The sequence below is a fragment of the Lithobates pipiens genome, unplaced genomic scaffold, assembly GCF_037356315.1.
Source record: "Lithobates pipiens isolate NorthernLeopardFrog02 unplaced genomic scaffold, aLitPip1_a1.2 Scaffold_13, whole genome shotgun sequence".
In the NCBI taxonomy this organism is placed as follows: Eukaryota; Metazoa; Chordata; class Amphibia; order Anura; family Ranidae; genus Lithobates; species Lithobates pipiens.
Genome location: NW_027507718.1, coordinates 354,603,501 through 354,624,857, shown reverse-complemented (window position 1 = coordinate 354,624,857; position 21,357 = coordinate 354,603,501). Strand labels below are relative to the sequence as shown.

Here is a 21,357-nt window from a genome sequence, read left to right as displayed (position 1 = left end):
TGTCCTTGAGTGTAAAGTAACCTTTGATATAGGTCTCCATGTTTTTGTCCTAGAACTTGTTTCTGGGAAGACTAGAAGAATGGTTATCGGATGATGATCCAAGATTGTCAAGGGCTCTATTGTGTTTTTTTTAAGTAAGGGGATATCATGTTGGGAAATCAAGAAGTAATCAATTAGTGAGTATTTTTGATGTAGAGGTGAGAAGGATGTGTAATCTTTGCCTTGTGGGTTCAGCGTTCTCCAGGTCTTCTCCAGACTTTGGAGTTGTAATTTGATTTGTTTTAAAGCTCTGTAGGGAATGGCTGAGGTACCTGAGGATGTATCCAACAGTGAGTTTAGAGGGACATTAAAGTCCCCTCCAAGAATTAGAATACCTGTTGAAAAAAAGGACAAAAGGTTACTAATATTTCTAAAGAAAGCAACTTGTTTGGTGTTGGGGGCAAAGATGTTGGTGATTGTGATAGGCCTAGATTTTATCATCCCCTTGAGGAATAAGTATCTTCCTTCCTGATCGTAGAGCGAGTCTGTCATTTGGAAAGGTGTGCTTTTTATGAAATGAGGATTTAAACCCCCTTTGTTTTAGATTGTTTATTTGTTGAGTGGAAAGCTTGGGGAAATTCTTTATCTGAGAATTTAGGAGTTTTATCTGTTAGGAAATGAGTTTCCTGAATACGTATGTTTTCTCTGAGTTTATAACATTCTCTGAGAATTTGGGATCTCTTTTGGGGAATGTTTAGACCCTTGGCATTAATAGAGGCCATCTTCAGCGACAGAGGAGTGGGGTGTGCGTTTGAAGAAGCCATTTTGTGATGGGTACAGTTGAAACGTTTATGGTGTAGGACAGGTGGCACAGTGAGTTTTTCTAATATCACTATCATTGTCATTGATGTGTCTAAAAAATATTGCTCTGGGAATTGTAATTATAATTTAAAAAACCAAAATGACTTCATGTGCTTCCATTTGTTTAAACATGTTCATTCCAGTGAGAAAAGTGACACTGTGGCATTGCTTGTAGTGGCTTTTGCCATCTTTTTCTCATAATGCTGTGCACACCAAAAAATACTGTATATTCTTTCTTCAAATGACAAAGTGACACTGTGACATTGCTTGTGGTGGGCTTTGTCATTTGTTTATCATATTGCTGTGCTATTAAAAAAAAAAAAAAACATTTCTTTAACCCTTTTACTGACACAGACGTAATCATTTTGTCATAACAGAAGTGCATGTAGCAGTGCAGCAGGCGCTGATTGTAGCTTACACAATGTCTTGAATGAATGTGATTAGCAAGAAACAAGCTGATGGTTACATCCAAACAGTACTGTATGTAAATTTGGTTGCTCCTTTACATAGCTTTGTAAATTTGATCAGGCAGCCAAATTGCCCATCACTGTGCTGATTACTACCAGTGCCAGGCTTCTTAAGCTGTCAGCTTGTTCTGGCTCACACTTACTGATCACCTCAGCATCAGTGTGCTTGCAGTCTGTAAGAGATCCACAGATCTGTGAATGTGATCCAGCAGCCAATTGACTTCTGACTTGTTCAAGCACTGCCTGCTCTGACAGACAAGGCTTTGCTTACCCAGCGCCCTTACCTGCACCCATTTTCTGTCCCGGTCACCCATTCTATTTCTAGCTTGGTTTGATAGAGCCACCTCTCCTCTAGTCTGCTTTGTTCAGGCCACCCCTTACCAAATGCTCCTCCAGGGAGAAAGGCTCTGTTTACGTTTGAGACCCAAACATGAATGGGCTTGAAGGTAAACAAAGACATTTAGATCAATGTCACACAGAAATATAAAACAATTGTTTGCCCCTCTTATTTTTTACTGATTCAATTATGAAATCCTATTTAAACAGAGTTACAAATAAGAGAAAGTATCAGGAAATGCAATGTTACTTAGAGGAAGTTTCTAAACAGGGCTCAAGGCTGCTAGACAGTGGGTAAGTTTGGCTTCTAGGAGGAGAAGATTCAGGCTGTGGCAATTGGCAGGAGAGGTGGCCTGTAGAGAATTCAATAGACTTGTTAGCGCCTTTTGCTACAGTGGTGTGAAAAAGTGTTTGCCCCCTTCCTCATTTCCTGTTCCTTTGCATGTTTGTCACACTTAAGTGTTTCGGAACATCAAACCAATTTAAACAATAGTCAAGGACAACACAAGTAAACACAAAATGCAATTTGTAAATGAAGGTGTTTATTATTAAAGGTGAAAAAAAATCAAAACCATCATGGCCATGTGTGAAAAAGTGATTGCCCCCCTTGTTAAAACATACTATAACTGTGGTTGTCCACACCTGAGTTCAATTTCTCTAGCCACACCCAGGCCTGATTATTGCCACACCTGTTCACAATCAAGGCATCACTTAAATAGGAGCTGCTTGACACAGTAAGGTCCACCAGAAGATCCTTAAAAGCTACTCATCATGCCGAGACCCAAAGAAATTCAGGAACAATTGAGAAAGAAAGTAATTGAGATCTATCAGTCTGGAAAGGGTTATAAAGCCATTTCCAAAGCTTTGGGAATCCAGCGAACCACAGTGAGAGCCATTATCCACAAATGGCGAAGACATGGAACAGTGGTAAACCTTCCCAGGAGTGGCCGGCCGCCCAAAATTACTCCAAGAGCGCAGCGACGACTCATCCAAGAGGTCACAAAAGACCCCACAACAACGTCCAAGGAACTGCAGGCCTCACTTGCCTCAGTTAAGGTCAGCGTTCATGCCTCCACCATCAGGAAAAGACCGGGCAAAAATGGCCTGCATGGCAGAGTTCCAAGGAGAAAACCACTGCTGAGCAAAAAGAACATCAAAGCTCGTCTCAATTTCTCCACAACACATCTTGATGATCCCCAAAACTTTTGGGACAACATTCTGTGGACCGATGAGACAAAAGTGGAACTCTTTGGAAGGTGTGTGTCCAAGTATATCTGGCGTAGAAGGAACACTGCATTTCATAAAAAGAACATTATACCAACAGTAAAATATGGTGGTGGTAGTGTGATGGTCTGGGGCTGTTTTGCTGCTTCAGGACCTGGAAGACTTGCCGTGATAAAAGGAACTATGAATTCTGCTGTCTACCAAGAGATCCTGAAGGAGAATGTCCGACCATCTGTTCGTGTACTCAAGCTGAAATTAACTTGGGTTCTGCAGCAGGACAATGATCCTAAACACACCAGCAAGTCCACCACCGAATGGCTGAAGAAAAACAAAATGAAGACTTTGGAGTGGCCTAGCCAAAGTCCTGACCTGAATCCTATTGAGATATTGTGGTATGTGGTCGAAAACCCTCTAATGTAACTGAATTAGGACAATTCTGCAAAGATGAGTGGGCCAAAATTCCTCCAGGACGCTGTAAAAGCCTCATTGCACGTTATCGCAAACGCTTGGTTGCAGTTGTTGCTGCTAAGGGTGGCCCAACCAGTTATTAGGTTTAGGGGGCAATCACTTTTTCACACAGGGCCATGATGGTTTGGATTTTTTTTCACCTTTAATAATAAACACCTTCATTTACAAATTGCATTTTGTGTTTACTTGTGTTGTCCTTGACTATTGTTTAAATTGGTTTGATGTTCGGAAACACTTAAGTGTGACAAAGATGCAAAGGAACAGGAAATGAGGAAGGGGGCAAACACTTTTTCACACCACTGTATAACAGAGTCATATAAAGAAACATGGTTATGCAAAGTGGTGTTAACACTTGGAAACATTGTCATGATCAGGATCCGAAAAGGACTGTAATAAAGGCACATGACTGGTACTGGCCACACAAGAGTTATAAATTGTCAGCAGTTTTAATGCAGCTCTAGATGCAGGTCTGGGACCAGGACCTAATCTCCTCTGTAGCCCAGTCTATGTGTGGGTTATGAAGTTTAAGCCAAGGGATACCCTAAGACAAGGGGATAGGCAGGAGATGAGATCCAGTAGAAGCTAATTGTCTCCCTATGAAATTCCCCAATGGTCAGAGTAATAGGTACAGTGCACAAGGAGGTACAGTGCACAAGGTGACTAGGCCCATGGACAAGGGAGAATTATCAACAGCTAAGACTGTAAAGGGTCTGTGCACCTTAGTTACAGGTATCTGAAGAGTTCTAGGTACCTATCAATGAAGTTGCTAGCAGCACCAGAATCGAAGAAAGTTGATAGGTGATGAGAAAACTTGGCAGAGCTAAGTTGTGCAAGAACGAATAGTTTATCTCTGAGGGAAACTGACACAGTATAGTTTATAGAAGCGGACCCCCTCCCCGCACGAGATTCTTGCCATTTCTCGGCTTATTAGGGCCGCTGGCAACAAAGTGGCCGTGGTTGCCACAGTATAAGCAGAGTCCTTGAGATCTTCTTCTAGCCTTTTCCCCAATGGATAAATGGGTAGCACCAATTTGCATGGGCTCATCCTCCAGGACAGGTTCAGAGGGCTCAGGAAGGGTTGGTGAAGAATAAGTAATATGGGGGGCCAAAAAACAAACCTCTCTGTATGCCTTTCCTGTAAATGCCTGTTTATACGGATGGCTACTTGCATGGCTTAATTTAATGACTTTGGTTCAGGGTAATGTACTAAGGAGTCTTTGAAGGAGTTTGATAAGCCTAACCTGAATTGGCTTCTTATAGTTGGGTTATTCCACCCTGAGTCAGGTGCCCAGGGACAGAAATCAGAACAGTATTGTTCAGCGGTGCATTTATCCTGACATAAAGACCTAAGGTTAGCTTCAGTTGAATGGGCACGGTCAGGATCATCATACAGTAAACCTAAAGCCTTGAAAAAAAGCTTCAACTGATCCTCTGGCTGGGTCATCTGCGGGGAGACAAAACACCCAAGACTGGGTATCCCCCTGCAACCATATAATAATCCTGTCAACCTGCTATGCTTCGGAACCAGAGGAGTGTGATTTAAGCTTAAAGTATAGCATACAACTATTTTTAAAGTAGAAAAACACATGGGGTCACCAGAAAAACGATCAGGCAGATTAACTTTGGGCTCTGGCTCCTGTGTTACTGCTGGAGGTGCATTTGCATGCACAGACAGTTGCGGACTTGGCGTGTCCATTTGTAAATGTCCTCAGCAAGTAAGCAAGCCTGTGTAGAGTCCATCTTCACTGAATTATTTTTTTTTTTTAGCTTGCTATCTTTCCTGCCAAGAAGGCAACTTTATTCCCACTGAAAATCTGGGAAAAAAAGGACCATTGCCCATCTAATACCATTATCTAAACTGTCACCACTGAGGCTTATATTACAAGAAAAAAAAAACTTTAATTTGACTGACATTTGTCCTAAAATGTTTTGGGGGGGGGGGGCTTCCTTTGCAATTTTATAAACTAGGCTGTTGGAGTTGACCACCAAAGGCCAGAAGAAAAAGCACTTTAGTGGTTTTTAAATTCAATATCTTCCAAATCCAAAACATTCTGATTTTTTGGACCAAACTTATCATGAGCACAGACATATTTGAGAAACACTATATGGGTTAAATTTACATAAGCTACCATATAAATGTATACAAGGTGTGTCAAAAGAGTTCAGTGAATGGTCTGATATCTCAACGGCAACATGGGGCAGGTGCACGCACATGCACATGACTATCCAGAGACAAGTTGAGAAGTGCCAGTATGAGAGGTAGGGTCACAGTGCAATGGAGCAACAAGTGAACATCAAGTTCTGCTACAAATTGGGGAAAACAGTGACGGAGAGGCATGAAATGTTGGTGCAAGTATAGTGGACAGAAGCCATGAGCAAAAAATGTGTTTAACCACTACAATACAGGGCACTTTCGCCCCCTTCCTTCCCAGCCCAATTTTCAGCTTTCATCGCTCTAGCGCTTTCAGTGACAATTGCGCGGTCATGCTACACTGTACCCAAATTAAATTTTTATCATTTTGTTCGCACAAATAGAGATTTATTTTGGTGGTATTTATTCACGACTCCGTTTTTTATTTTTTGCGATATAAGCGCAAAAAAGCGGAAGTTTGGAAAAAAAACAATATTTTCTTTTTTCTATTTTAAAAGAAATCCAATAAAATCTAATTTTGTCATAAATTTAAGCCAACATGTATTCTGCTACATGTTTTTGGTAAAAAAAATTCCGTTAAGTGTATAATAATTGGTTTGTGTGATCACGAACATATGTACGCAAATGATCATGTACATATGTGTGCAGGTGATCACGTACATATGTGTGCACATAATCATTGGGACAAGTGATTTTAGTGGGACATATGTGGGGGACATGTTTTTATTATTAGGGACATGTGTTTTTATTTTTTGGGGACATGTATGTTTTGGGGACATGTGTGTTATGGGGACATATGTGGGGACTGTGTTTACACTGTGTGGTGTGTTGTGTGTTTACACTAGACTGAAGATCAGTGTGTAAAAAGCTGTAAAAAACAGCTCATACTCACTGATCATCAGCCGGCTGCAGCAATCTGCTCTCCTCTCCTCAGCGATGACTTCTGTGTGAGGAGAGGAGGAGCCGATTGCCTAGCAACCGGCTGTTTGTTTACATCACATGACGGCCGTGATTGGACATGGCCGTCATGTGATCAGGAGGGCCAATCACAGAGCCCTCCTGCCGATCTGAGATGCGCCGTGTCCCGGTGACACGGGCGCATCGGGATCGCGCCGTTGCGCGGGCACGCGTGCGCGCGATCCCGCTCCTCCTGATGGACATTCCTGAACGTCCTATCAGGAGTAGACGGCTCCCACCCGGCCGTATATGTGCATTGGCCGGGTGGGAAGTGGTTAAAAACTGGTTCAACCGCTTTCATAACGGTAATGAAACTGAGAATGAGCCACGTTCGAGTCATCGGGCCATTGACAAGCAGAACCCCAGACATAATCGGGCGAGTGCGACAAATGTTGGCATGAGATTGGCGACTGACTCGATTAGTGCACAGTTGATATTGGAGGAATTTGGCATTAGCAACGACACAGTGCACACAATTGCCTGTGAAGATTTGGGTAAGCGAAAGATCTGTTCCCACTTTGTGCCGCACAAGCTGACAGATCAACAGAAAGCAAAATGGATGGAAATCTCTGGAGATTTCATTGCCATGTATGACAAGGATCCATAATTTGTGTGAACCATCATCACAGGGCATGAGACCTGGTGCAATCGGTTCTTGCCTCAGCACGGCGAACTTGTTCTCGATCGTCCACCGTACTTCTTTGATCTGGCTTCTTTCTGTTTTCCCGCCTGAAGAGCGTCATAAAAGGTGCACGTTTTGAGGATGTTGCGGGAATCCAAGAATGCGCGACAGCAGTTCTGCGATCAGTTCCTGAAGAGCCCTTTGCTGACAGTTTTCAGAAGGTTTATAAACGTTGCCAAAAGTGTGTTGTAAAGGATGGTAAATATTTTGAAGGTCAATAAAGGTCATATGTTTGTATCTTCTGTTTTGTTTGTTTTCTGATACAATTCACCAAAATTTTTTAGACACACCTTGTATGACTAAGTTAATTAGAGGGTGACACCCACTTTATTAGAGTTATGTTCCCATGAAATCCTGCCTGTCCTTTGTTACCTTCAATAAAGATTGATCTTCCTTAAGCACAACAGATGCTAGATGGCCTTCTTAAGTAATGGGTTGCTAGTGGTGAATTTATTGCACAATTCTTCTTATCATGTCCTTCTGTTTGCTCTTTTTCCACTGCAAAGAATCCCACCAAATGTAACACCATTCCACACATTCTGTAAGATACAGCAGTCCTTTATGCCAAGTTGCCAGACTACCAATCCTTAATTACTGCCAATGACCTTCTTCTGTCTTTCAGACAATGAACAGCCTATTAAAAAATTCCTTAACACCACTACCTTAGTGAACTGAAAGAGACATTGTTTGCTGTATTCCCCCAGAGGATAACCAATAAGTACCAGTGCAGTATTTTATGTGAACACAAAAAATTACTTTTTAATTATAAGTTTGCTCCTCACAAGAAATTTTAGGATGATCAAACTGATTTAGAGCTCTGTCAATGCGTGCCATTATATGTTTTTAGTGTAACATATGTTTTATATGGTGGATTTGTATTATATGTATGTTATCTTCAAGCACAAGTTCACCTTTGTAAAAAAAAAAAAAAAATCACATCTTTTTGCAGGTAAGAAAATATGCATTTATTTTTTATTTTTTACTAGGAACCTGCAAAGCATTGCACTCATGATCAGCAGATCATGGGTGCAATGCAGGACTCCTGCAGGCTGCTTATGTAAGCTGTCTGCTCATACCTCTTATGCCGCGTATACACAACCAGACTTTCCAGCAGACTAGGTTCAACGGTCTTCCCAACGGACTTTCGGCGGAGTTCCGACAGACTTTCCGAATGAATGGACTTGGCCAGTGGCCACACATGAACGGACTAAGTCCGTTCGAAAGTCCATTCATTTTGAACGTGATGACATAATACGGTACTAAAAAAGGAAGTTCAATAGCCAGTAGCCAATAGCTTCCCTTGCGTCGTATTTGGTCCGTCGGACCAGCATACAGACTAACGGTTTTCTCAATAGGAATTGAGTCCGTCGGACAAATTTGAAACATGTTCTATTTCTAGGTCCGTCTGATTTTTTATCGAAAAATTATCGGATTAGCCCACACACGATCGGATTGTCCGACAGACTGATTCCGTCTGATCTAGTCTTCCGGAAAATCTGGTCGTGTGTATGCGGCATTACAAGCAGGCAGTTACACAATGACAGGAAGAAACAATGAACTACCTCGAGTGCTCAAAAGTACCCTGGTATTTAGTTCATTGAGAACTACATGCAGACAGCCTCAAATCCAATTGTTGTCAAAAGTTTGTAGACTTCCCCTCCGTAACATCTCAAAAATGCGCCCCTTTTTAACAAATGAAACCACCAAGCTCCTCAATCACTCCGCTGTTATCTCTCTCCTTGACTATTGCAACTCCCTTCTCATTCCCTTCTCACTCCCTCTCCATAGGCTATCCTCTCTTCAGTCTATCATGAATGCTGCTGCCAGGCTTATCCACCTTACCCAGCATTCAGCGTCTACCAACCCTCTCCTCTAATCCCTACACTGGCTCCCACTCACACAGCGAATTTAATTCAAATTACTAACCACAACATATAAAACCATTCACAACTGTGCCCCAAGCTACATCACCAGTGTTGTCTCCAAATATCACCCAAACCACCCCCTACGCTCCTCCCAAAATCTCCACCTCTCAAGCACCCTTGTCTCCTCCTCTCATGCTTGTCTCCAGGATTTCTCCAGAGCCTCTCCCATCCTCTGGACCTTGCTACCTCAACTTATCCGGCTAACCGCTACTCTTGCTACCTTCAGGCTATCCCTGAAAACTCATCTCTTCAGGGAAGCCTATCACACCTCCAACTAATCTTTTACCACTTCCATCAGCTCATTCCCCACAGTTAGGCTGGATTCACATTTATGCATTTTTAGTGCTTTTTGCATTTTGCAGATTTGTACTACAGTCCATTTATAATGGTTTCCTATGGGACATGTTTTGTAGTGCAAATCTGCAAAATGCAAAAAGCACTAAAAATGCATAGGTGTGAATCCAGCCTTACAACCTTTGTTACCACCTGCCCCACCCTATTAAACTGTAAGTTCTCTTAATCATATTGTATTTTATTGTATTATAACTGTTTTGTCTCCCTTTTTATATTGTAAAGCAATGTGTAAACTGTTGGCGCTATATAAATCCTGTATAAAAATAATAATAATAATAGTTCTCCCATTCTCAGAACTGTGTAAATGAATGGATGACATGTCCAGGTGGGTGGAGTTCCCCCAATCCCTGCCAGTAGAGGTTGCGGGTCGGGAAGCAGCTGCAGCAGTAGGAACACATAACATGTAAATGTGTATTTACTGTATCCTTTAATAATTGTCAGATTGTTACTGGTCAATGGAGGGATTGTATGGTATGAGGACTAAAACTATTAAACCTTGAGGTTTCACTGAGGGAGAGAGAGAGCTCTGATTGCAGTGATGATATTGAATGAACAGCCTATGATCCACTCTGTTATCTGATTCTAGATAGCTGATGTAATTTTAATTATATTGACAAAAATTGAAGTATTTTGACATTATTAAAATGTTGATTTATCTATTAAACTCTGTGTTTTATGTGTTTATTTATTTATTTATTTATTTTCACATACAAAAGCACATTTTTCTGTTGATGGATTTCCAACAATCAGAATTTCCAGACTAAAACCAGCCTTTATAATCTATGCGGCAAAACTTTGACATATTTTTGACAATGCACAAACTGTGAAAGAGAATTACACAGAGCAAAAACAGGCATGATGAATTGAGATACAATCGATTGCATCTACCATGGCATTCATGAATGCCTTTGCTTTGAATTGTCTGTGTTGACACCATTACATTGTGTCTGAATCAAGGACATGACGGGTGGAACAAAGGCTAGTGGGGAAGGAGTACAGTTTATTTTGAACACAACCTATTCATTTCATCATACGGCCTCATTAATCTGATATCCTCTCTCTAGACTTCAGAATCCAGAAGAAATTAACTGCGTTGGGTGAAAGATATATTTTTTTTATTCAGAGCTACCCCTAGTGAACATTTGCCATACATCTTTATAAAAACAAAAGATATTTGCACTGCAGAAGAGGGAGATTATCTATAACTCCTGTTTATAGATATAACAAATCTTCTTAATTATGCATAACTCAAAAGGGCGGCATGTTTTCATTACATTGGTTTATGGCTTATGTCTGAGAATTAAATATGATTATCACTGTTTCATGTTGTTGTCCTTCATAAACTAGCTTTTATTATTAAAAAAAATCTCAAAGATATTTAAGTTTCTAAAATATGCTTTTAACTTTATATAGCATTTCATTATCTTGGGACAAAATGCACTTTAATTAAGTCATTTAAATTAGAAATGAGAAAATTAGCTTTTTTGCTCATCTTTACAAACTCGCTGATGTTTCCAGTCTGAACAGATCACTTTAGTGCTCAGCCTTGTCTTTAAAGTGGAACTTCACTCTGTCAATCATCACAATCATCATATTCTTTATGCTGCTTGCATTAGTAAATAGATAGGAAAGTATAACCTATTTACTTACTTGAACCTCTTTTTTTATACTTCTTCAGTTACTCCTAATTTTCAGGCCTAGGCCAAAATTAAGTCATGCATTAGAGGAGTTTTTAGGAGGGGAGGAGGGATCTCTGAGCTCTGCACACACTCCTGCCTGTAGACCTGAGCTAAGGGCAGATGGATTCCAGAAAGTAAATGCTACAGGAATTACCAGTCCTTACTCAAGTTGGCCATGACCAGAAACTCTAGAGGGTGTTTTTCAAAGTGATTTCTTAGCAAAATAAAGCACGGCAACATGGATGGTTGAGTGAATTTGCTTAGAATATTAAAGATGGATTAAATTGTGTTTTTAGTTTGTGGCCCTCATATGCAGTGTAGTTCTGCTTTAAGTTGTGTTGACAGTTTTCTTATTTCAGTTCAAGCCCAATTCCCCCAACCCCATTCTATATGGACTTCTTAAAGTGGTTGTAAACCCTTACAACACACTTTGACCTACAGGTAAGCCTAGATTAAGGCTTACCCGTAGGTCCAAGAAATATCTCCTAAACCTATACGGTTTAGGAGATATTTTCCCGAAGACAGGCACCGCTGTCTACGGTGCATGCGTCGTAGACAGCGGCGCGCAGGCGCACTGAGCTCGGCATTTTCAACGACGGAGCTGCCACGCGTGTCGGCTCCCGTGCGCATGCGCAGGAGTGACGTCATCGCGGCTTCGCCGAATGACAGCGGCGGAGCTGCGATACCCCACCGAGAAGATGGATGCGCCGGACTACAGGGGACAGCGGTGACTTCGCTGGCTCCTGTGTCAGGTAAGTGACACATAATGGACTACTATGAGATGCATAGTGGTCCATTATGCTTTGCCTTTGCAGGGAATGAAAGAGGAAGTAAACTCATCAGGGTTTACTTCCTCTTTAATTGTTCTATATACTTACCTTTTTTCAGATGTCTTCTGATTGGTCATATGACATGCAGTGTATTGTTCCTTTTCACCTCTCCTCCGATGCTGGATGGTCCTCAATTGAATCAGCACTCCTCTCTGCATCATTGTGCTGTGAGTGCAGGGCTCTGTGGTGACACTTCTCAGGAGTCAGGTCTAGGACAATTTGAACTTAAAGAAATTGGACGTCATTCAGCACAAAGACTGGCAGTCAATCTTGGAGTGGCAGAGAATAAACTTTTACTTTGGCCAAAGTTGCTTTTTATTTGTATGAATTTTAGGAATACTTGCACTATTTAATTTTTCAAGTTATGATGGTATTGGAATTTAAAGTATAGCTAAATCTAAAACATTTTTGTTTGTTCTCAATAGTGTAGGGAATGGTTAATACCCATTTATGTTTTTTTCTGTGTTCGTTTCGAACTGTCAATAAATGTAATTTTGTGTCTGAAGATAAATTAAAACATTTGAGCTAATTTGTAAAACATTATTACAGAAATCCCCCTTATAAAGTAGACACCAGAAATAAATGTTACTATTAAAAGATTTTCGATCACCTTTTATAAAATGTATGGATTTCCAAAAATGTTCTCTCATAAAGTAGCGATGGGTCTAAACACCCCCCAGTTCGGTTCGCACCAAAACATTTCGAACAGGCAAAAAGTTCTAGTGAACATACAAACTCTATTAAAGTCTATGGGACATGAACATTAAAATCAAAAGTCCTCATTTTAAAGGCTTATATGCAAGTTATTGCCACCTGCCCTGAGGACATGTATCAATGCAAAAAAAATGTTTTTAAAACCATTGTTTTCAAAGGAGCAGTGATTTTAATGATGCTTAACCACTTCCCACCCGGCCAATGCATATATACGGCCGGGTGGGAGCCGTCTACTCCTGATAGGCCGTTCAGGAACGTCCTTCAGAAGTAGCGGGATCGCGCGCGCAGCGGCGCGATCCCGATGTGCTCGTGTCACCCGGACACGGCACATCTCAGATCGGCAGGAGGGCTCTGTGATTGGCCCTCCTGATCACATGACGGCCGTGTCCAATCACGGCCGTCATGTGATGTAAACAAACAGCCTGTTGCTAGGCAATCGGCTCTCCTCTCCTCACACGGAAGTCATCGCTGAGGAGAGGAGAGCAGAACGCTGCAGCCGGCTGATGATCAGTGAGTATGAGCTGTTTTTTACAGCTTTTTACTCACTGATCATCAGTCTAGTGTCAACACACAAATGTTGACACATTTTTTTGTTTTTTATACAAGCTCTGAGTTATATTGTTTTTCTTTCACAAATGGATATCTTTGAATATAGGACCTCTAGATCCTTCAATACCGATGGTGTGTTTACACCTAATTCCACTAACACTGAAGTTAGTGGTCTCTTTATTAGACTCAAGAACGTAATGGTCTCTGAAGTCCACCTTCAATGGGACATTGCCTTCTTGAGACAATATATTAAAGAGAAAATGGTCCCTCGGGGTTTACGTTGGGACATACATCCCCAACAAGGAGAGGTGGAGTTTGATGCCTGGTTCATCTTTTTCAATGAGATGGGTATTAAACTATTAAACTTCTTGATAGACAAGAAGCAGGCCAGGTTACCTCTCATTGACAAAGAAATTAAAGATATCAAAGAAAAACTTACACCAGCATTGGGTACACCAGAGTATAATACGTTATCCTCCAATCTAAGAAATCATCTGGAGAAAGAGGAAAAAGATCAACGTGTTAAAAAACAAAAAAAATATAATCGTGATGTTAATGATTATAAATCCAATGCTGTCTTTAATTGGCAGAAAAAAATTGGTTCAGAACCAGGCAACGATCCACCATCAGATATTATACAATCTGAAGCCATGGAGACGGAAAGAAGGTTAATATATGAACCTCTTCCACCCCCGTCTAGGCCTAGTGGACCTCCTAGAACAAATAACCATGTATACAGATCCCCTGCCCAAGTCCAATACCCCAACCCCCAAGGGAAAGGCTCCAAACCTCGGCATAAGGGTAAAGGGAGAAACAATCCGGGTTATGGTCTAGATAGACACCATGGAAATAACAATGGTGGCTATCAACATATTCCCCGTGAACATAGTAGAACTCGGAGGGACGACAATTATAGTCACAGTAGGGAGGATTATCCCCACAGTACTCCAATTCGTACTTATAATCGGTATCTACCCCTCAGGGATGACGACCATTTTGATTCTCAACGCGACCCTCCCCCGTATATGACTTATAATGATGAACCTCCGTTTAGACCCCCATATAACCGTAATCATCCATCAGGGCCCCCCTATTATCAGGATTTTCACAGGGATACCCCCATACGTGGAGGAAGCCAAAAACCAAACGAGGCACCAGAGGGGGGAGGCGCATCCAGCACAAAAAGAAAAAGGACACAGTAGGTGCGGGCATTTTTAATTTAAGCACAGCAACATTATCAGCAAGTGAAAAATCTATTCTAGATAAGGGTCTCAAATTTGTCCCACCTAGAAAACTTAATAAATTCAACACATTCATTGATGTGCATAAGTTTATTCGTAAGTTACATATTCAGAGACATTTTTTGTCACTTCCAAGTGTAACCAATACAGTTTCTCACTCTACATCAGTTAGACACTCAGGTTTGAGCAATCCATCTTTGTTCAATCCAGGCATCTTACCTCCATCTATTAATGTTTTTAAAAATCTCGTTTTAAACGATTTAGATAAGTTACCCATAAAAAGGACACACCAAGACCCGTCTATAGCACAGGGTCTTAAATCTTTATGTGAAAGGAAAAATCTCATCATTCGCCCTGCAGACAAAGGGGGGGGTATAGTGGTTCTAGACAAATCTCACTACATAGGGGAAATGAATAGATTATTGAGTGATGTTACCACTTATAGCCCCCTACCAGGGGACCCTACACTCAAATACAAAAAAACACTCATGCAGATCGTAGACGAAGGTTTTTCTCTGAATATTCTAAATAAGAAAGAAAGAGAATTCATGATCCCATTGGCTCCACGCATTCCGACAATATACCAACTCCCCAAGATACATAAGGATTCTGTAAATCCACCGGGTCGCCCTATTGTGAGCGGTATAAATTCTATCACTTCCCGAATAGGGAAATATATAGATTCCTATTTACAGCCCTTAGTAAGGAATATACCTTCCCACTTACAGGATACAGGTGATACAATTCGATTACTTGAGAATATTGAGTACCATGATGATCTTATTCTTGTTACAGCAGATGTCTCTGCACTATATACTTGTATCCCACAGGATTTAGGCCTGAGAGCTGCTGAACTATTTCTCTCTAGGGACTCTACACTTCCGGTGATACACAGGAATTTTCTTATGCAGCTATTAGAGTTCGCTATGTCTCATAACTATTTCTGGTTCCAGGGCACTTTTTATACCCAGAATAGAGGGGTTGCCATGGGGGCCAAATATGCACCCAGCTTGGCCAACCTGTTTATGGCCCAATGGGAGGAGGATGTCGTCTATGCCCTTAACAGGCCAGAATTGGTGCTGTGGGCTAGGTATATAGACGACATCCTCCTCCTATGGAGGGGCAGCCGGCCCTCTCTTGACTCCTTCATGGCAACCCTTAATGCCAATGACCGCGGCATTCAGCTGACTTTTGAGGCCAGTGCAACTAACATTCATTTTCTTGACTTGGAGGTTACAATAGTGCAGAAACGCCTGGTCCTGAAGACTTTCTTCAAACCAACGGATCGGAATGGGTACATTCCCGTTGACAGCTGCCATCATCGCCAATGGCTCAATTCCATCCCACGCAGTCAGTTTCTCAGGCTCAGGCGCAACTGCACGAATGTCAGTGACTACATTTCTCAATCTTACACCATACGTAAGAGGTTCCAGGACAAAGGATATGACCCACATACTCTTGATGTTGAGATCCAAGCAGCTTTACACATCGACAGGGCCTCTCTTATACAAAAAAAAGTCAAAACAGTAACCAGTGATAAATATAAATGGTCGTTCTTCACAACTTTTTCCACCCAACACAATGACATAAAGAGAATTATTAATAGGCATTGGAAGGTACTACAAAGTGACAAAGTTTTGGGCGGGACGATTCCAGATAAAGCTGGAACCATTTACAGGGGAGCTCGATCTATACAAAATGATATCGCTCCTAATGTAATAGATATCCCTAAATCGATACAATTCTTCCCCCAGAGTAAGGGTTACTTTCCCTGCAGAAAATGCAACGTCTGTCTACACAATAAGTTGGGTAAGGGGAAAAGTGACTCCTTTACTTCTTCATCCACTGCACGCAGATACCTTATGAAACACTTTACCACTTGTGTCACGAGGTATATCGTTTACTTGATTACCTGTCCTTGCAACCAACAATATGTTGGCCGCACTATTCGTAATTTCTCCATTAGAGTCAACGAACATCTTAGTAAAATCAAAAAAGGGTGCGATAAACACCCCGTTCCGAGACACTACCTTGAAAAACACAATAGAGACCCTACGGGTACTCGTTTTCAAATCATTGACAAATTTGTCCCAAACTGGAGAGGAGATTCATGCTTGAGGGGGGTCTCGCGTCTCGAGACATTTTGGATTTATGAGTTGAGGTGCTACACCCCTTTCGGCATGAACACAGATTGGGACATCAACAGCTTTATTAATCAGGCTTAATTTATCTTATTACGGATCACTAGTATTTTATTTTTATTTATTTCTTTGATTTTTTTTCTTGGTTTTACACACCAACGTACCTACTATCCATCTACTGGACACTCCACCTTTCACTTTTTATTTTATCACTCAATTTGTGTTCTTTGTGACACATCGCCCTATGCACCGCATTTATTATGCGTTTTCTTCATATTTTTTACCTTCACATATTCCCCTCCCAGATTACTACTAGAATCTGGATATATGCATTTATTATGCATTTTTCCAGATCATGTGTAGTCTGGGACAGATTCCCTCTCACACTCTGGATATATACATTTATTATGTTTTTTTCTAGATTATGTGCGACGGGTTTCCTTTCACATCCCTCTCACATTCTGGATATGTGCATTTATTATGCATTCTTTTAGATCATGTGGAATCTGGGACGGATTGCCTCTCACATTCTCATTTTTAAGTTTAGCCTTACTTTGGGCACGAGTTGAAAATATGTCGTATTTATCAGATCTCACTGCCATTTTTGGGGTTTCAGATACCTCAAAATATATATATATTTTTTAGGTTAATATGTGTGCAATTTGCAAGCATTACATCTGACCCACGTGATTATTCCATATTTCCTTCATTTCACATAACCTTTGGCTATTTTTGGTAAAAATGTCCAGGGTAAGATGCACATTCTGATGATGTAGCGATATTCCGTTTTTTCCTTTCGTTTCTTTACCTGCATTTTTTTACTTGCGGCACCCTCAGATGCGATGACGCGTCTGTGGTTACCATGGTTACGCCGGGCTGTATTATTGGACGTGACGTGACACTGACACGTCTTCTATATTCCCCGTAATTGCCTTGTGACATCCACCTTCGGTCCATTACTGCGCATGACATGACGTAATTACGTCATTAGTCATTGCGCATGCGCGGAGTGACAGACTTTCGGATTGGCCCTTTTGCTATCGTCCACGCCCATTGGCGTGTGACGTTCTCCATGTGCAAATTGGCGCCAGATCTAAATGCCTCCCCCTTTCCTACACTGCCGTGAAGACATACGCAGTGTGACGCTTACACGCCCCCTTCCTATTTTTGTTTTTTTGCATGAACATCCAATTTGTGACGCTTTTATATACACGCCCTATCTCGTCGCTGTGCACCTATAAGCGCTTACGATGCTTGATATGGCCCGCAAAGTGGAACGCATAACAATGAGTAAACTGGCGCTATGTTCTGTAGGACACCTCCTCCTTATAGTTTTGCTTGATGACATTTAAATATACACGCCTCTACCCCTTAGACTCGAGTCTTTTCTAACCACTCCCACATTCAGCCACATGACACACACATTGAGTGATTGGTTCAGCCATTTCTGTGTCACTACACGTCATGACACTTCAGTTTATCCGATCTGAACTGTATGAAACTGATCATCATGTATGAAGTAACATCATGAGCACTCATGCACATCTCCAGGTTATGCATTGTTGGCACAACAAGTAAGAGACATCCAAATCACATTATGATAGATCTTTATTAAACACTATCACTGAGAATGTTACAGCTCTATTTTTGTTATAATATAGACAAACTAGTCCGCCCTTGGGACAGTATAGTGTAGTCTATGTACAATTGATAGTGCATGTTAGAATTGGATGAGTTCTCTGTATGTGCTCTGTGTGTACATTGGGATTGCAACTCACAAGTCTGATGAGGCTGTGAATAATCTAAATGTAAACTGGCAGCTTCTGGCAAAGGTCTAATATAATTTATGTATAACGAACAACGCAGGTCTGATTTTTATGTATTAGTACTTGATGTGTTCTCTGCATATGTTTTACAATCGAATTGAATCATGCTGTATCTATACATCCGATTAGGCTGTGAACAATGTAGTTTATTTAGTGCTATTCACGAGTGAGTATGGTGACTTACTTTTTATGAATTTTTTTATTTGTTTAGATTTTATTGCCATTAATACTTATCTAACAGTCTGCATGAATGACATTTTTGGATGTTATTTGTATCTGTTTATAGTGTCTGAATTGGTAGACTTTGGTTTGATCAAATTGTACACTGTAGCTTTAAGAGACTGTCTGAGATTGGATGTCCCGCCCCTTGTTAGGCGTGACCTCTTCCTCATTTTCTATATATTTGTCAGCAATGTGGTGGGTTCCAACATGCCCCAGTTGAAGACACATATGTCGAAACGCGTCGGGCGAGCTGTTGGCACCCCACATTGCTTTTAGTTCATTTTGCTTTTTATGTGATCACTAAGTCATTTATTACCTTTTTGACTTTAATAAATCAACTTTTTTACATTGTTTGACCCGCACCATGTGGAGCCTTTTTTTCTTTTTTCTCCTCTCCATTGCTTTGGTGTAAAATTTTACAAACACCCCCCTCCCCATTCGGGGGAGGCAGGATTATTGGTACAACGAGCTGCGTCTGGGCTTGATCATCTTGACCTTTGATGTTTCATCTGAAAGGATCCACCTTTGAACCTACAACCGTCTGGAGCTCCTCCACCAGCCCAACTGACCTCTCTCCTTACAGTCTTTGGTCCCAGAGTGTGACCCCAAGCCTTCTAGACTCAACCGTCATATGACTGTGTGAGTCCAACCGCTCCGGTAAGAAGTATTTATTCACTTTTCATTTTGATGCTTACAATCAAGTTTACCCGCATGAACACATTCGTCCAGTACACCATTGTCCTTCTATGTGACGGTTTGGTCACTTCTACGCCATCAACACAGTTGAATGATTGTTTTATGTTGGACTTTGATTTCTAGGCATTTGGTTCTGTGCGATTTCTGTTTTGCTATTATTATCTTTACAGAATTTGTGTTGATTACACTTATTATTGAAGCGCTACACTATTTTTTATTTTATCTGTTGAACTTTGTTTGTTTTTGGTGTTGGCTGCTGTTGTGGCCGTTGTGGCCATTTTTTCACAAACTATAGCGCAGTGTTTTCCCTTTTTATAGTGTCAACACACAACACACCACACAGTACAAACACAGTCCCCATATATGTCCCCAAAACACACATGTCCCCAAAACATACATGTCCCCAAAACATACATGTCCTCAAATAATAAAAACACATGTCCCCAATAATAAAAACATGTCCCCCACATATGTCCCACTAAAATCACATGTCCCAATGATTATCTGCACACATATGTACGTGATCACCTGCACACATATGTACATGATCATTTGCGTACATATGTCCCTGATCACACAAACCAATTATTATACACTTAACAAAATTTTTTTTACCAAAAACATGTAGCAGAATACATTTTGGCTTAAATTTATGACAAAATTAGATTTTATTGGATTTCTTTTCAAATAGAAAAAAGAAAATATTGTTTTTTTTCCAAATTTCCGCTTTTTTTGCGCTTAAAAAACGGAGTCGTGAATAAATAACACCAAAATAAAGCTCTATTTATGCGAACAAAATGATAACCATTTCATTTGGGTACAGTGTAGCATGACCGCGCAATTGTTATTGAAAGCGCTAGAGCGATGAAAGCTGAAAATTGGTCTGGGAAGGAAGGGGGTGAAAGTGCCCTGTATTGTAGTGGTTAAAGTGAAACAATAAAAATTTAATATTCCTTTAACCACTGAAGATCCGCGCTCAAGCGGCCTGTGCCCCCCTGAGGGGCGCGCGTGGCGCGCTCTGTGATCAGCGAGTCTATGAGATTCGCCTGATCACAGATCGGAGCAAGGGGTCGATCCCGAACCCTTACCACGTGATCAGCTGTCAGCCAATGACAGCTGATCATGTGACACAACAGAGCCGGTAATCGGCTATTTTTCCTCCTTGCGCTGTGAAAAAAAAAAGCAGATCGCCGGCTGTGAGAGGGACTTCAGTCCCGATCGCGGCCAGCTCATCAGTGCCCACCTGCCCCCTGCCAGTGCCACCTAAATATTAAAAAAGTGCCACCCATCAGTGCCCACAGTGCCACCTATCAGTGCCCACAGTGCCACCTATCAGTGCCCACAATCTGCCTCAACAACAGTTCTGCACCTCAGTGCCACATATCCGTGCCCATCAGTGTCATCTACCAGTGCCCATCAGTGCCCATCAGTGCCACCCATCAATGCCCAGCAGTGCCACCTATCAGTGCCACCTATCAGTGCCCATCACTCCCATCTATACTGTGTGGGGTCCCCCAAAATCCATACCAGACCCTTATCCGAGCATGCAGCCTGACAGGTCAGGAAAAGGGGGGGCGAGCGAGCAGGTCCTTTCCTTCTGAACCATACCAGGCCACATGCCCTCAACATGGGGGTGCGTATAGACAGTGTGATGAGCCTCAAGGAAGGTGGTAGAATTTTCCTGGTGGTATTGTATAATTAGTCATGCGCATCCCGCTGCCTATGCAGACTAGGGAAGTTCCGAAATTATATGTAGAAAAGATAAAAGGAAGGTGCGTGGTCTAGTGCATGAATACTTAGAGAGAAGTTTATTTAAAACAAAATGGTATAGACTGAAAGTACTACATATTCCGAAATATAGATACATTACAAAAGACTCACTTGGTACACAATTACAAAAAACACTGCCCATATAGGGGACACAAAGTGGATGGTTAGCTGCCCATACAAGGGGTAAATAATGGATAATTTTCCTTTTCCTCAGAGCTTAAAAAGTATTATAAAACCAGGTCTGGTCTGCATGCTAGAATCAGTAGGATGGGTGGGGCAGCACT

General features: G+C 41.3%; 1 protein-coding gene across 1 annotated transcript in view; it reads right to left on the bottom strand.

Annotated features, from left to right (window-relative positions):
• Nucleotides 1-365: 365 nt before the first annotated feature.
• Nucleotides 366-21,357, bottom strand: part of LOC143975892 (uncharacterized) — a 33,480-nt gene continuing 12,488 nt past the window's right edge. The window contains exon 3 of the mRNA XM_077478440.1: nucleotides 366-374. Within this exon, the coding sequence (XP_077334566.1) occupies nucleotides 366-374 (9 nt within the window). The remainder of the gene's footprint in view (nucleotides 375-21,357) is intronic.